Source organism: Nematostella vectensis, chromosome 3, assembly GCF_932526225.1.
Source record: "Nematostella vectensis chromosome 3, jaNemVect1.1, whole genome shotgun sequence".
Lineage (NCBI taxonomy): Eukaryota > Metazoa > Cnidaria > Anthozoa > Actiniaria > Edwardsiidae > Nematostella > Nematostella vectensis.
The window spans coordinates 2822785-2840054 of record NC_064036.1 but is presented as its reverse complement, the minus strand read 5'-3'; the positions used below and the strand labels follow the sequence as shown (position 1 = coordinate 2840054).

General features: G+C 39.8%; 2 protein-coding genes across 2 annotated transcripts; both read right to left on the bottom strand.

Annotated features, from left to right (window-relative positions):
* Window positions 1–375: 375 nt before the first annotated feature.
* LOC5507746 (annexin A7) lies at window positions 376–5095 on the bottom strand. The gene is made up of 4 exons (XM_032376500.2): window positions 4941–5095; window positions 2985–3476; window positions 1277–1399; window positions 376–971 (listed from the first exon to the last, which is right to left on the bottom strand). Exons 2-4 carry the CDS (start codon window positions 3468–3470, stop codon window positions 828–830), a joined length of 753 nt encoding a protein of 250 aa, XP_032232391.1. The 5' UTR covers window positions 3471–3476; window positions 4941–5095; the 3' UTR covers window positions 376–827.
* Window positions 5096–7952: 2857 nt separating this feature from the next.
* On the bottom strand, window positions 7953–15205 carry LOC5507745. The gene is made up of 6 exons (XM_032376506.2): window positions 13612–15205; window positions 11568–12497; window positions 10860–11390; window positions 9958–10584; window positions 8923–9166; window positions 7953–8812 (listed from the first exon to the last, which is right to left on the bottom strand). Exons 3-5 carry the CDS (start codon window positions 11119–11121, stop codon window positions 9060–9062), a joined length of 996 nt encoding a protein of 331 aa, XP_032232397.2. The 5' UTR covers window positions 11122–11390; window positions 11568–12497; window positions 13612–15205; the 3' UTR covers window positions 7953–8812; window positions 8923–9059.
* Between the last annotated feature and the right edge of the window lie 2065 nt (window positions 15206–17270).

The window sequence follows — 17270 nt, the reverse complement described above, 5'->3', positions numbered from 1 at the left end:
TCCGTGTGCTGTATGCACATGCGGGTAACATCCAACTCCGGGATCAACCTTAAAATACCGTACAATAAGTGTTTTGTTTTATCCTTCTATGATATTTGGACGTCAATCAATATACAAGGACGTTGTATACGATTCCAAATAAAATAAAAATGTCTGTCTGATGAGGGTCGCTCGAAAGGCGGAAGAAGGGGGGGGGGGTGTGAAAGGGGATGGCACCAAATATCGATAGAACGAGATTTTTGAATTTCACTTCAAAACATTACTTTAAATTGTCCGATGGCAGGGACATGGCACCCCTCGTTCAGAAACACGTAGATCCGCCACAAGCTACGTAGTATTATGTTGTATGTTTGCAGTTGATTCAAAATCCAAGTACAGGATTTCTTAATTTTTTTATTTTATAAAATATTTATACAGAAACATATTAATTCTAATGCTTACATATGTTGGTTTTGGCTTGGTATGCTACACGGTTTGTCTTTTAAAAAATAATGCTTGTTTTCTATTAAACCTTTTGTAAAGGTAAAACAATTACACTGAAGCCACATTGTTTCTAGCAGTGTCCTTGATTTTAGTAAGAATGGGACCCTTGTAATCTAATGACTCTTTTATGGACTAATTTCAGTGCCGTAGCAGGCCTAGATATATTACGGGGGCACGATACAGAACCGTTAAGAAAGTATTAGGGGCACAGCCACGCCCTTACTGGTCATTTCCGTATAATAAAAATATGGGGGGGGGGACATCATGCCCCCAGTGCCCCACCCCTTGCTACTGCCCCAAATTTACAAGTTATCCTGTAATTTTGTACCAAGATCAACAAAACATTAATTGAATGCAAAAATCCTGAATACTACTATGCAAATGATTAAAATGATCCCAGCAGTAATAGCAATGTTAGCATATCTTCTTGCCATTTGGCTGTACGTCGAAGCTCTGGCATAGTCCCCTCTTTGATTAGCTTCTCTTGCCTTAAAATTACATAAAGGATTAATTAGCTACTTCAAAATCAATCGATCAATCCCTCCACAGGATATGAAAAGGAGGTGACAAGGTCTACAAAACAGAATTTTTAATCAAAACTTAAGAACTTGCAGTTTATTATTCTAAATGGACCTCCCCAGATTTACACCCAATCACTATGTATAAGTTGAAAGAGGTGGGAGTTCCATGAAGGCCCTCACAATAAGCTCCAACTATAGAATCCAAAGTTTCAAAACAGCCCCACAACCCACATCCCCCCCCCCTCCCATAAACCTTCTCTCTCTGCACTTACATGTTTGGCATTGATGACAGCAACCAGACCAATGGGCCAACAACAAAACAAACAAGAAAATAATGATAGGCCACAGTAGTCAGGTGCAGGTACACCTCCAACAACAACAGCGGGTCCGCCAGTCTGCCAATAACAAGAATCAAGTCAAAAAAGAAATCACAGATACAAAAATATGAAAGTTGTAAACACTCATAATCCTTTGAACATATCAAATATTTTTTTTCATTGCTGTGTAAACAGAGTATATTTTTACAGCTATTGGTATCCTGTGAGGCTTTCTGGGAGGTTTTAGCTGGAATAGAGACCTAGCGATGAAAGTAAAAGTCAAGCAAAGAGTCCGTCCCAGTCTCTATTTCTGCTGAAACCCCCCAGAGACACTTGCTATGGGTAATCTATGGCGAACCTAGAGCCCTTAGATGCTTTGGCATGGAACAAACAGTTTCATCACCAACGCACTCTGTAACCTTGACTTCTATTTCCATCCAGTGCTAAATTGCATGCCTGGCTACGGGCCAGGAAAATCTCAAAATAATGTGAAATTAATTAAATGACAAAAATTAAGTGCCACAAAAGCAAGGTGGCTGAAAACTTTGGGATTCTTGAAAGTTTAGGAGAAGGCAGTGATATATGGATTATGATATGGATAGAGCATATTTTCTTATGGAACTCCACACCATTGGTGCATGAACATCTTGTGTGGTTTGTTACACATTGAAAACATATGGGTAGGTTTTATTTGGTATAGAAATACTGTAAATACTTCTACTTTTGGTACCCTGGTCCCAGAGCCTCGAGCGTCTCTCTATTCAGCAGGACAAGTCTCAACCTCGCTGGCCACTAAATAGAGAGACGCAGGAGGCTCTGGAACCAGGGTATCCTTTTGGTGGTAAAAATAGCAAATACTGTAAGGGTAAGAAAGTTTTTTTTTTGCTAAAACAGAAATCAGCAAGTTATCCTGTCACAGATGTTATTCTGTGTCATGAAAATTTCATGTACTAAGGTTATCAGAATTTCCAAGTTTGGTGAGATAGATATGCATATCAGATTTAGTGATTAGAATAATACTCTTACAATATATTCTAGTGAGACAACGGTTTCCAGATTCAATCCCACATTTGGCTGCTGACTTTTTCACAAATGGTAGCTGGCCCATATAGACCATTTAATATTGGGTTCCTAGATCACAGTGAAAACTTAATCTTCTTTATTCATTAAAGCTGACCTTTCAGTTGAGTGGGGAAGCTCTTCAAAACCCCCAAACCCCCCTGCCTTAACAGAGCAAAAAAATGGCATGAAATTTTCCAATTCTTAATATATAAGTTCAAGATGCCGCATACAAGGTTCCTCTGACCAAAAGCTTTAATTCAAAATTTTAAAGAAATGTAGAAGATATGAAATTTAGATATTAGGGAGCAAAGTTGATTTCTGATCAGCGCCCGACTTGTCCCTAAAAACGAGGAGAATTAATACTTTGAACATTGCACTTCAAGCCTTATATCTTGAAGACGAAGCCATAAGAAATAAAACACTTTTTAATGTGTTGGTTTACATAACATAAAGAACCTCAAAAATTCAAGCTTACCGAAGTTAACCAGACCTTATTTTGGGAAAACTTTTTTTTGCTCTGTCCCCCGCCTGTGATAGCTTAAAAGTAATAATAGGATACACATGAATGACTGAATGACACAAGACAAAACCAAACACTTACCACAATAGTAACATTATGCTGGGTTGTGTACGGATAGCCCCCTGTAGTTTGATATCCTTGTTGAGGTGCAGGATAGCCTTGTTGGGCAGGGGGGTAGCCCTGTTGCTGTGCTGGGTAGCCTTGTTGGGGTGGCGGATACCCCTGTTGAGGGGGTGGGTACCCTTGCTGGGGCGGGGGGTAACCCTGTTGAGGTGGGGGGTACCCTTGCTGGGGCGGGGGGTAACCCTGTTGAGGTGGTGGTGCTGGGTGCCCCTGCTGCTGAGAAGCAGGGAAACCCACTGTCTGCTGGTACGGCATGTTTACTACTGGTACTGATGGGTCATTTGGGTTGTACGGTGGGGGGTTCTGTGCAGGGTAAGGTGATGGTTGAGTTGTAGTGGGGCTGGGATTAGCTTCTGGTGGGTAAGGTGCATTAGGATAAGGCTGATGGGTCTCTGGATATGGTGGAGGGGGTTCTGAACCTGGAAAACCTTGTTTTTCTGCCATTTTAACCTGTGAATAGTAAGCAAACAGTGTCAAAGAGAAGACCTAGCTTCACTCAAACTGTAATTCATTGAAAGTCAATGCAGTAGGGGAACCAGGAGGGGGTTGAGGGTTGTCTTGTGAGCTCGTCAAATAAGTAAATAGATATTCATATGCAGTCATTTTCACTTTCGAATAGGTAGATTGTTAGTGCAGTATCACCCAGAGTGTGCAATTGATAAAAATCAATCGATTATCCTTTATTATTTGATATCGAATGTATCGGATGATCGATATTAATCAATACTCACAAAATTCTTCCCAATTAAGGCTATTGACAATATAGGTTTTAATGGTACCTATTGATCTGTGCAAGCCTGTGAATACGAATATATGATTTGCTACATCTCTCCAGACTGCAGCAATAATTTGTTACAAGTGGTGTAGTATACACTATGTACAGTGGATATTAACTGTTGGACTGACTGCAGCAATGATTTCACTACTACAAGTAAAATGTGTAGCATCACAGGCTATAGGATAATATTACTCCAAAATGATGTCTTGTTAGTGTCGAATAAAGCATGTATTCCTAAATTGGCTGTATTCCCTGTGCATTACTTCCCACCACTTTCAAACAACCCGCTTTGTAACCACAGCCACCTGGTAAATGAGTAACTTGGCCCCCAGTGGTGCCATTTTTTTCATCCCCACTTGAAGTTTTTGTTGGGATCGGGTATTCCTACCAAGACGCAGGGAAAGTGGGGTGGTAATTTTATTCCGGTGGAAAGGCAGATGGGTTAAATGTGTGGGTGGTGGAGGGTGGTGAACAGATAAAGACATCATTTCGAAGTAAAATTATCCTATAACCAAAGCTAGCATCCATAAACATTATTCTGGACGGCTGTGGCAATAACTACTGTGGCTACTACTAGTTGGTGTTGGTTCCTTAGTTTTCACGTTTTATTTGTTTTTCAGTTCTCACATTAGGATTAACAAACGTTTGTTAAATCTCTCAGACTCGTCTAATTTTTTTCGATTTAATTGATAAATCGATATAAATCGATCAGTTGTTAGCGAAAAATTAATAATTATCGATTTTCTTCACAGTCTTTTTTTCTTTTGATTGCTATCGATTACCGCTACAATAAAAAAAAATTTATCGATTGAAATCGATTGATATTAATTATGGATTCTATCGATAGCACACGCCGGGAGTATCAAAGCTTTAGAAAGGTTTATAGGAGTTCAAAGCTTTAGAAAGGTTTATACCGTATAGTTTATAACCTTCCAGTTGCAACTTGAATTGCAATTGCAACTTGAAGGTAAAAAACCGCATAGTCTAGGGAAATAATGAATCAAATGCTAAGCAAACAAGAAGGGAATGGCCAGGGAATCGATAAAGGGACGATTCGTTGTCATGCTTGACAGTGTTCCGTTTTCCTCCAAGAGATTCGAGAATCAACAAGCGCAAAATATAGCAAAAAAGCATACCTTTTATGTCAAAGGACTGCTCTTGTAGCTAGAGTGATAGGGGAGCGACTCTTACACAGTAAGGTTCAATAACCTTCTGATCGCTCAAACACTTAGCAGACACAGGTTTCTTATTTTTGCTTTGCGGAAACGCACTTTCTCTAAACACAAGTCACGTGTCTATCATTTTATGACGTCATGGATCTTAAGGGCGACAGTGATCTATCTTCTACTTCTACTTATTGACCAACAACGTTTCCACCTCGAGTTGGTATAAAAAAAAATTTAAATGCGATAAGAGAGCAGGGGCCGGTTCCCATAAAGCAGGCTAGCGCTAGCCCATGGATAAATACTGAATTTTGACATTTGACTGGATAAAATAGGCATTAGCGTTAATGCTCTCTTTTATATATATATTATTATTATTATTTTGATCAACTAATTAATTATTTATTAACTTTTAATATAGTATAGATCTTTGTAAATATTCCATGTACATATGTATTTTTCATGTATTATATATATATATATATATATATATATATATATATATATATATATATATATATATATATATATATATATATATATATATATATATATATATATATATATATATATATATAGAATCAAAAAGCCCAAACTGTCGCGATCTCGTACCAGAACAATGAATACAATACACCAAAAACTGGAAATCGACTCTGCCAAATTTTCGTCTTTAATAAGACTTCTTCAGGGCAGACTGAAGAAGGTGAATCGTTACAAGCTTATTTACATCAGAATAGTGGCGCGAGACGCAAAAACATTACAACTGACAAAAACGCGCATTTTCTAGAATAGCGCGCGCTATGGATAAAAAGAATTTACACATCTCTACGTGGGTTCCTACTACAAAAAAAGTCATCACTATTAAGACCCCGCGGGTAGATAGACTTAAGCCGATAAGCCCACTGGCCTTCCCTTTCCCTAAGCTGAGCCTCAGAGTTACACTTATCTATAAGTTGTACCATAACATTATTAAGACCTAAATGATTGTCGCAATGAAAATGTTGATAGATAAGGTCATCCTTAACTCTTTCACTAACCGGTAAACTAGGGTGCTTATTTAACCTACTTTTATGATTATTAAAACGCTTCCTAAAACTATTAATAGTAGACCCTACGTATTGCTTGCTACACATAGAGCAAGTAATTAGATAAACAACAAAATCTGAGTTACAGTCCAAGTCAAAATTAATGACATATTTCTTATTAGTAACTGTACTGCGAAACTCCCGCCCTGTCTTAAGAAAGTTACACAGCCTACACCTTTTACCGCCACACTTACCACAACCTCTAACCTGAGTACTATCCTCTTTAAGAGAGGAGTGCACCAACATATCCTTTAAACTCCTAGGTTTCCTATAAGCCGCCATAGGTACCCTACCAATAGCACCCCTACATCTACTAGAAGATTCTAGAGCTGGCTGTAAATTACGAAGAATACCAGGTAAATTAGGTAAAGCTGGATGAAAAGTGACTACAAAAGGTACACGATCATTCTTACCTTTACGCCTGTCTTTCAATGTGTCGTCCCTAGGAATACGTATATATACGTATACATATACGTATATATAGTGTTGGTTTGAGAAAAATACAAACTACATAGGTTTCCCTACAGGTCTGTTTCGTGGTTGCCCACTCATCAGATGATGAGTGGGCAACCACGAAACAGACCTGTAGGGAAACCTATGTAGTTTGTATTTTTCTCAAACCAACACTATACACCGCTCTACTTTCGAGTATTGAGCACTTTCTATGAAAGCCTTCAACCATCATTTTATACGTATATATATATATATATATATAAATTTAATACAATCCACGCACTTATACAACTCGCGCCCGCTGATGCGAAACGAACTGCGCATGCTCAAACTGTAATCGTGCCGCGAAACAGCCGTGAGCATGATAAAGCTTGGCAAAGCATGATGGGAAAATGCCTTGATCCCAGCCTCGCTTCGATGCCGGCCTCGGGATCCCTGTGTCCCCAGAATCAGTCAACCGTAGAGCCCCCATTAAAAATGCGAAAGTAGTTTAACCCATTGACTCCTGGCTTTTTTTAGCTGAATTTACAAAAAACAGACTGAAAACAGATACCTCCCCCCCTATTCTGAGTTTTATACAGCCCGTCAAAGTCAAACACAGCTGCACCTAGTCAGCGGTATCCAAGCTTTCCAACAGTGCTTTGCGGTCCCCACTTTTAATCCCTCGTCGTTGTGCTGAAGCCAGCACAAGTTGATGGTTGCTTGTATTTTTCATCAAAAATACAGCTATGAGCATATTAGGAAAGTGTATCAGGACATCATGAAGTCTTTTGGTATAAATGAATGCTTTGCTTATCGATATTTGCAAGCAAAGGTGGATTTTTTTTGTGGTGATTTTTTCTTGTTTGGCTTTGCCTGGATGAGAAAATAGTTTTCTAATGAATCACCACAGCTCTCCTAAATGCTGTCTTTTCTGAAACCAAATTGATTCCAAAATTGTTTACACTGCTATTCTGGGTCTGTATGACCTGGAATTGATTAAAAAACCATCTGACTTTGGGGAGAGGAGTGTTGACTGGCCCTCCCCTCGTGAATTTTCCCCCAGATCTCCCAGAATGCTTTGCAATACGTAAAGACATCTTCGTGGTTGTACAATCCTTCAAGGAGTGGACATTGTGTTTTGAGGCCATGAAAATGTACCTGGAGGATCAGAATAAAGGTATCTATTTGTGTCTTGAGCTGTGTTTGCTGATTTCTCTCCCTTGTGTGGTATTTTGAGCGTTTTATTGAGAGGGGTGATTCTGCTTTTCTCTCCTTGTTCGATTTGAGATTTGTCAAAGAACCTGTGCAATTATTTGGCTTAAGAGTAGATGCCAACACCTTGGTTGGATGCATATCTGCAAGACCATTTCATACCTGTCAACCCAAAAATTTTTGAAACCTGGAGATTCCTACGGGGAGGTTCGCGTATGGTAGGCCTGAGTGATAATTGAATTTGAATTTGACATACGGGATAATGCACTGTTTTATTAGGTTTAGCTGGTCTATTTTGCTATAACTTTAATAACAATGCAAACAGTTTTACTTTATCATAATACACATTTTCATAAATGCACCATTTTCCACCACCACAATTCCATAACAACGATAAAAAAGTAGCTTTTTCATATTCAAATCCAAATACAATTATAACGATCGGCCCTGAGACAGACATGGTTTTTGTTATCCGACAGGGTGGTAACGGGTATTTTCGTGAAACGAGATTTGGCCATTTTTTTACTGTCGAGAAACGACTATTTTAAAGGCTATTTGTCTGTCCGTGAAACGTGATCCATACCCCTTTTACCACCGTGATACGAGTTACTACTCTCTCCTCACCATCTGGTAAAGAACCCCTTCCCCTGAAGTTATCTGCCCTGGGGCTATCTTAAAATGCTCATCGGTGGTCCCGGTTGTAGACCAAAGTGGCGGCCTTGGCAGATTTCAGGAGCTCAGGAGGGAGCTTGATGCCGTCTGGCTGGTTGCTCTGCTCCAGCTTGACCGTCATGATACTTGACAGCGTACCTTCGTTGTCTAAGCAGAAGCGGTAGGGTGTCATGTTCTTCTTTATCATGGAGAACACCCTCTCCTCAGCTGCATTGGAGTGTGGTATGGTCAATACTAGCTGGGCGACCTTGGAGAGACGCGGGAAGCGTGGTTGGCCATCAGGTGATACCAGGCCATTTAAGTAGCCCCACACAGCATCTGGCCTCAGGCGCCCACCATCAACCAGGCTGGCTTGCCTGACAGCGCTAGGAAGGTCACCATCTGACATCAGAGAGGGCCTACAGTTCGATGGCTGACCCAAAAGGGAGAAGGTTCGGATACCTATAAAAGTGTGCAAACAAAATAAATTAATCGACAAAAACCAATGTGGTCGCATACGAGAGCAATGAACAATAAATAGCATACTATTACTAATCAGCACAGTTACAAACCTCTGAACAAAGAAAACCGGCATGTCAGCATCGATGGTCTCTCGCTCTTCAAAGTGTACAAACCCTGCGTTTACTAGCAGGTCTTTCTTAAAAGGCATGCGCTTAAGGGCGTACTGGAAAGCTGAGGCATAAAACAGCTAGGCTCCCTTGTAACATGTTGATGCGGCGTCAGGGCTAACATCGCCGGCGGCAACAAGCTTATTCGAAGAAGTCTTCGTGATAAGCCCAACATCCACATTGGAATCTATGAATAATATGAATAAATATTGAGGACATGGGGGTTAGTAAATATTGCCACGAACGCATTACTGAAAAACCTTCGTAGATAATTTCAATGTTCACGGCGGCAAAAAAAAAACTACATCGAGAAATTGCAGCGTTTTCATGAATGGAACCGATCGCCTAGATACAGTTAACACCCGCATATAAGAACACATGGATAAAGAACATCAGGCTGAAATTTGGCAAATAAGCACCACTATTATAAGAACAATATCAGCCTGGAAAAAAATGTTCTTATAAAATGGGAAGGGTGTCAAAAGTACACAAATTACCATAAGAACTATACAAGTCATACACCCTTCTTGGTTACTGTTTTGTTTCATTACTGATTTCAGTAGACTATTTGAACATTAGGTTTTTAATTATTGTTCCATCAATTTTATATAAATGTCCGAAAACATGTTTAAAATTTTTAGCAACATTTTTTTATGCTGTACATCACTAAATTAAAAAAATAATAATTAAGAACATTTAAGAACATCCTGAGGCTGATTTTTCAATAAGCATTCTATAAATAAGAATACAATCAGTCTTACCTCTGAAATTGTGTGTTCTTATATGTGGGTGTTAACTGTAGTGCGCCAGGCATCTTGTTGCCACCAATTTAGATTGATGGTCTCATTCGAGTGAGAGAAAGATGAAACCGTGAAAATCCAACACATTGTCTCTGATCATAATTGAGGACCTTATGATTATACCTTATGCCGTCTTATGATTACTAATATAAATATGACATCTGGTTTTGTCACCAACCTGGCAAATGCTTGGGTGCATCCAGGAGCTCTTCCATTGACGCTGCTTGGTGGACGGTCTTTCGTGGGATAAACTTCATCGCCAGCTGCTGGAGGAAGCGTTTAAGGCTCGAGCTAATGGCACCAATGAGAGGGTCGTCTCTCTGAAGAAATAGGTTGAGGTTTAGGAAGATCTGCAAGGCGGCCTGATAAAACAGGAGATAGACCTCTGTCATGGGGTTTCGGAAGGCTACTTCAAGCCTCTTGAAGCGTGGTGCACTTTCCCCCTCCGACAGGAAGTAGGATCGTAGTGTATGATACTGTTTAAGCAGCAGGGTTACCACTTTCTCCATGCTGAGCCATCTAGTACTTCCATATTTCAGGATCTTACGATACTCTTGATCACAGAACTGAGCATACTCGACTAGCTTCGCCTTCCGCTTTGTTGATTGGTCGAACCAATAAAACACATCCACCATAAGATCTTGGACGTCGAATCCGGTTGCTTCTGTCAGTGCAGTCGAGGCCTCCATTGCAGTGCTGTGTACCACATGGCACTGACATCCACTGAAATACACCACGTCGTTCTTCGACTGGCCCCTCGTCATGATGGAGTTACGTTTCCCGACGTTAACGCTGGCGTTATCAACTAAAGATAAAGCAACAACAAATTAACACCCGTTTAACTAAAAAAGGACGGTGACAGAAGCAGATTATAAAAACGTACGCGGCTATCATTGACATGGGGTTTCATAACACCGTCCTCCGAGGCTACCAGCCCATGTACATCAGGCCAATTTAAATTAATATAGCGATATAAAAAATACCGTGAAACCTCTAAAACCCCCACCCGTTTACTCCTAAGCGCTTGCGATACAGCCTCGTGTACTATAGTCTCATGTAGCCTAGCGTCCTATACAATACCTCCAAATGCCACGCAATTTTGCCAAGGAATATCAAGAGATGTCAGACATCCATCTATGCTGGCGAAGATATCCTCAGCTGTACCCCCACTTGTCATGCAGATGTCGAGGAAGCTTGTCTTCACCCGCTGCAACTGACTGTCGTATATCCTAACCGTAAGCGGGTTCATCTTCTGCGTGCCATTATCGTTGGATCCGTCGTCGGCTGAAGATTTCATGCCCTCGACCAATGCGCTTCTGTTCAATAAAAAGACGTTACGCATTAATAAATGCAATCAGTGAATTCATATATACAACAGGGCTAAAGCAATAAACTAGATATTTAGATATTTATAGTAAGCCTTAGTCATTTCCTAAAATGTGGCTAGTTATTTAGGATGCAGGTAGATTTCGTCCGTCCAGCCCGGTAACATTTTGCTATCTCTGAATCTGGGAAGATCTTGGGAAACAAGCTACTGAAGGTATCAGCTGCGGCGAGGGCAATGTTGTGCTTTACAAGGGCCATTACCACTTGGACTTCAGCTGATGTTACCTAACGAGTGAAAGAAACCCAATTTATTTTGTTAGACAAAGATTGAGTTGTATAAAACTTATTATTATTAATATTATTATAAATTTTATTATTACTACTACTACTACTACTACTACTACTACTACTACTCTTATTATCGTTATCGTTATTATTATTATTAGTAATTATATTTTTTACCTTGTCAATTTTGTTACTTTCGGCTGCGCATGTTTGAAATAACGTAGATTGTTTTTTCATCTGCTCATTATTGTTTTTGTGCATAGTAGTGTTGAGGTTTTCGCGGACATCCTTGGCACCTTGTTTTGCACAGGAAATTTCTCGGTTGCCGCAGATTGTACAGCGAAACTTCGTGGGTTCTCCTTGGACGCTCACAATACAAGGCCACTGTTGGGTCCACTTCGACGAGAAGCTCGACTGGTACTTTAAGGAGCCTCTATACATTGCAGTTTTGCTGGGCATTTTGGGAGGAGTCGACGGGCTCGCTGGACGCTTCGTGCCTGGCCTTGATGCTGGTGCTTTGGGGGTCGGGACTGGTTCCGGAGATGGAGGTAAAAGTGGAACGAAGTGGTTAGGAGCCCAACCTGTCAGGTTGACGTTCTTTGTGTGGGTCCACATAAGCGAGGCGACCATTGGAGACCGCACTACCTCGGACGTGATGCGCCCGTTTTTAAAAGTACTGTCGGTCAATCAGTGATCCTACGACCTCCGGGTAAACTGACTGAATCTGGCAGCCAACAACATTAGACAGCGCAAAAATATGCCAGATATTGCAGTACGTCCCCGACTTAATGGTGTTCACTATGCAAGCTTCGTACCCCTCTTTCTGACATTCTTGCTTCGTCTTCCCTCTCACAGAGGGGGATGTATTAAAACTGCTGTCTAGCATCTGCTGTACAACATCTTCAAGTCCCGTCAATGCCTTCAGGAACCGCTTGTCTAAGTACTTGTCGTGTTTTGAGCACAGTTCCATAAAGGTCCTCACTTGTAATTTCACATGAAGATCTTCTTCCCCTGTCAAAATTCTAGAAATGGCCCGGAAAAGGCAGTCGCCATCGCCATAGGTACTTATTGGCTCTACGCCCACTGGTCCATCACTGGTCCATCCACCTGTTGTGTAAATATCGAAGTAGCTATTGGCTATCATGGCCCAAGATGTTTAGGCATTCTAAACATCTGGGGGGGGGGGGGGGAGAACACATTCAATTGGATGTATTTATACGTGCCATCCAACAAAATTGGCAGTGTGATTTTTCAGACGACAGAAATGCGTACTCGGAGTTTGAACTTTGTGTTCAGTGCGCATGGGGTTATAGTCCGAAAAAAGAATTAAATAAAAGACCGCTCGGGCATATAATATCGCATGCGCACTAATCGCAAATTTAAACTAATCCGAAATTTAAACTGCCATTACGCAGTTGAATTATTTAGTAGAACGCGTTGTCGTTCCCCTGTTGTTGTTCAGATTGATTTTCTTCAAAGCAATTGGACGCCAGGAGGGGGGGGGAGTACTCTATCATGTTGACTATACGAGGATTCTACGCCCGAAAGGGGTCCGTTTGATGCTCGAACTGTACGAAAGGATTACAATTTTGCGGTGATTTCACTATATACAAGATGGCGAATTCGCGATTTTCACCATAAAACGGTGTTTTTGCTTTCAACTTTTTGTTTTCAACTTTATAAAAAGGGTACTTTTTTGCGTTTTATTAATAAATGAGGCGCCATTTTCAATTCACTATATAGGTCCAAAGTCTGGGCGGAGCATCCCTGTATACAGATCTTCGAAGAATAACTCTCCATGGACCCGACCGGTCAATGAAATTTTCTTCTCTCTTTCATTTAATTATTTCCTTTTGTGGATCTGCCAGCCCAGCGAAATAAAGCAAAAGGACTGGCGTCTATATAGCAGGGGATCTGTGCGGAAAAAGTGACAACTCCAGGCCCTCCCCCAGGAGTCGAAATTGCCTGATCGGCCATGAATGAATTGTCCTAGACCTAATTAAATTCCTACTTTAAAAATTAATATATTTTGGCCGGTTGGTTCCAGCAACTTTTTTTGAATCCACTTCATTACAGTGGAATCATTTATTTATGCTCCAGCTAATGCAAAAGACACAATTATTTTTCTAAAAGTGTAGGAAAGGTTCAATGCTAGTGGAAAACGTGGGGAATTTTACGAATTGCTGTTTGTTGGCAACGCAAAATAGTCGATTTTACTCACCTGGCGAATGAAATGCTTGCGTCTGAACGTCAAGTGGAGCTATATCTTTCAGCTTTTTCTCCACTAGGTTTCTTAACCCTATGAATCCCGAAGAAAGTGCCCCTAAAAACTCTATTTGAATGCCACCGAAATCGATGGCTTGTGCCATGTTTACAGATGGAACAGTGTCTGGCTTTTGGAGAAAAAACCCGCGTACTACTCCACGTGCGTGACCTATGAGACGATGCATACATTTGGCTTATAACTAACCAATCAACTCAGCTGATGTATTCTCTAATTCTATTACGGTCAATAATTTGTCTACTGCTCAACCAATCATCATGTGTAGTTTTATATCCCCTGTCTAGCATCGGTTTCTCGACGATTCGCAAAAAAATAACTCACACGTTGTGTTTTTCAAAACATTTTATTCATCATTACGAAGTTTTCGGGCAATTACAACTTAAAGTCTCCGAGAATACTACTTAACCTGGAGATTTAGCGTTAAACCTGGAGACCTGGAGATTTGCTGCAAAACCTGGAGACTCCCGGTTTATCCGGGAGAGTTGACAGATCTGCCATTTATCCCTTAGACTGATGCCTGAGTATCTTCATCTTGTTGTGTTTATTTTGCATTTATGAATTTTTTGGGTTGTGGGTACTTCCCAAAGCCGGTACAGGCCGGTTGAGGGGTCAATGTGTTAAAATACGATTCGGAGTTACTTATAATTCGGAGTTACTTATAATCCGCGGTGTCGAGTTGAGTGACGCGCCGCCATTGAAAATGCATAAGTAGCTAGAAATACGATTTGGAGTTACTGATAATCCACGATGTCGCGTTGCGTGACGCGCCTAGCCATTGAAAATACGAAAGTTGAGTTTGAAATACGATTCGGAGTTGTAATCGACACGCGGTATAGATAAATCCAAACGTGAAACTTGAAAACCAAAGCACGCAGATACGAAATATCGACTTCAAAATACGAAAAGTTGAGTTTATAATTGAAAAGTTAACGTTGAAATTGCGAAGTGTAGATTAAAATACGACACATGAATTTTGACGGGGATCTAACGCCATATTACGGACAAACTAGGCGCGCGAGCGTTTCTGGTCAATATCTTTCTCTGATCACAAAACTATTTTTCGAAGTTGTCTATTATCAGAATGACATATCTTATATATTTAAATCAATAGAGTAGTAAAGTTTGTCTTTGTGTTTCCATCCTGAACTGTCAATTTGGGTACTACTATTTTCCATAGTATGAAATGAAATCAAACAGTCATTTAGAGCGATGTTGTAGTTCCCAGAGCATATTAGTAAAGATAGGTATCCTTAAGTCGTCTTTTTTGTGCATTTTTGTTCTAATGTTCCCTCTTTTCTTTCAGGCATTAAAGATGTGACACCCTTAATGGGAAGTTCTCAATTATTATAGTCTTCAAAGAAAAGTGGAGCTATGAAAGAAATGAACTGCTTACGGAAATGCTGGGAACAAAGATTACATATAAAAAGGAAAGGCCTGGGTGACCCCAGCTGTTTATGATGCATTTGAAGCATATTTTTTTGTGACGGAGGGTACAAAATGCAGGTCAGATGCAGGTTGAGTACAAAATGCAGGTTGGGTGATTTTAAAGTTTTTTTTTTTTTTTTTTGCTTTCTCTATTTAACCCTTTGGTGCCGGCCCTTGCTGGAACGATGACGTATCCGTTGTCATAGCAATGTTTTTGTTATTATTTAAAACAAAAAGTAAAGTCTTAACAATGGCTAATGAGATATACCCAATCAGACTGCAGAGTTTTTTATACAGGGATTTTATTGGCTAGCCATAGTTTTGATTATAATCCCTGCTTCATGGTTGCTCTGGTCAAAATCTAAAATGGCGTCTTCGAGTAAGCGACCACGTAGCGATCAACAGCGATTTACAGCTCAAGAAGTTGCAGAAATTCTTATGAATGAAAAGAGCGATGTAGAGAGTAATGTGGACAGTGAGGTAGGAGGGATTTCTAGTGGTGAAGAGTTCGAGTTGGACCAAGAAATGGAAGTAGGAAGTGAAGCTGAATCGAACACGAGGTAAGTTTATCGTAAACAAAAGAGACGCTTTGTAATACTCGCTGTTTACTTCGCTAAATTGATGTTATTTACCTTTTTTCTTTCAAATTATTATTCCATTTTACTAGCCGAGTAATTTAAATTGAATTTATTCGATTTGGATATATTTGTTTTGCCATATTTTTACCTAGATGTGTGCCAAGTGATTTTCCCGGGAATCGCACTTCACACCTATCAAGATCATACGAAAACAAACATATAGCCGAAGAAATTCTTGCATAAGAAATGCCTGAAAATCATTTTTATCGGTACCCTAGGTGCTAAAACGCTTCTCTTTATCCATATTTTATAGTGTTGAATGACTAAAACTGATTTCGATTCGCCTTTATGTTTTTATTTTGACATTTATAGTTTCAATGCGCTTTTATGTTTTCATTCCGACATGTGTAATTTCACAATAATTTTTACAACACACCAATAAGATCATCACAAAAATACCTAATATTTTCTCTGCTGTGTATTTTAGTTTTGGTGATGAGGAGGCTCATCCTGAAGGGTCCTCGACGTGCAGCAAGATTTGTTTTCAATGATTACTCACGCTATAGTAGTGTTTCTCCTATGATCAACTCACTAGGATGGGAATCCTTGGAACAACGTAGGCAATTAAATCAAGCACATATGTTCTATAAAATCTACAATGGCCTTGTTGGTATATCTTTTCCACCCGAAGTAACACCTATCACAAGAGTCTCAAGACAACCCAACTGCGCGCCCTTCCATCAACTTGTAACATTGAATGACACTTATAAATATTCATTCTACCCAAGAACTATAAGAACTTGGAACAGTATAAATTTATCTACAATCCCAGATTCGTTAGCTAAGTTCAAGGACAGTTTATTATTAAAAGTCCAAACCAATTAATAATACCTATTGATATATATATGCATGAAAAGATATATTTATTTTATTTAACATTTACATTAACAATTAACATATTTTTTACTAGTTTCTGATCTTTAGAGTGCATGCCATGGATGCATGGAGCGGCTGCCAAACTAGCGGGAGTTGGCTCAAGGGTGAGGCAAAGATTCTTTGTTTCGCGCTTGGGTTGATTCTTGTTGGTTGGCTGTTTCATGCATTTATGGCATTCACTCTATTGATGATAATGAACAGTTATTTAATTTTATCAAATATCTAATTTTAATAATTTTCAAGTAATATATATTTATGCTTCATTTTCAATTTAACCTAAATTATTTTTCCGATGGCCGATAATTATTATTATTATATTTTTCTTTTGTATTTACATATTGTATTTTCTTTTTCAACTCCTAGTATAGTCTTAACTGTTTTTTAGGAGTATAACTATTAAAGATTAAAGATTAAAGAGTGTGGGAGAAGAAGCGACATCTTCGGCGTCGAGACCTGTTCGAGCGAGAGGACGAGGCGGAGGGCGAAGAAGAGGACAGGGAAGAGGCCAGCAGCGTAGGCAGTTGGCTACTGCCCAGCCACAGCAAGCAACCTCCTACAACAGCTATGGAGATGCCGACCAAGTGAACCAGCTCCACGATTTTGCTCCGAGTAGAATTCCTGGGCTACATTTAGAAGTACCACTACTGAGAGGAGCCA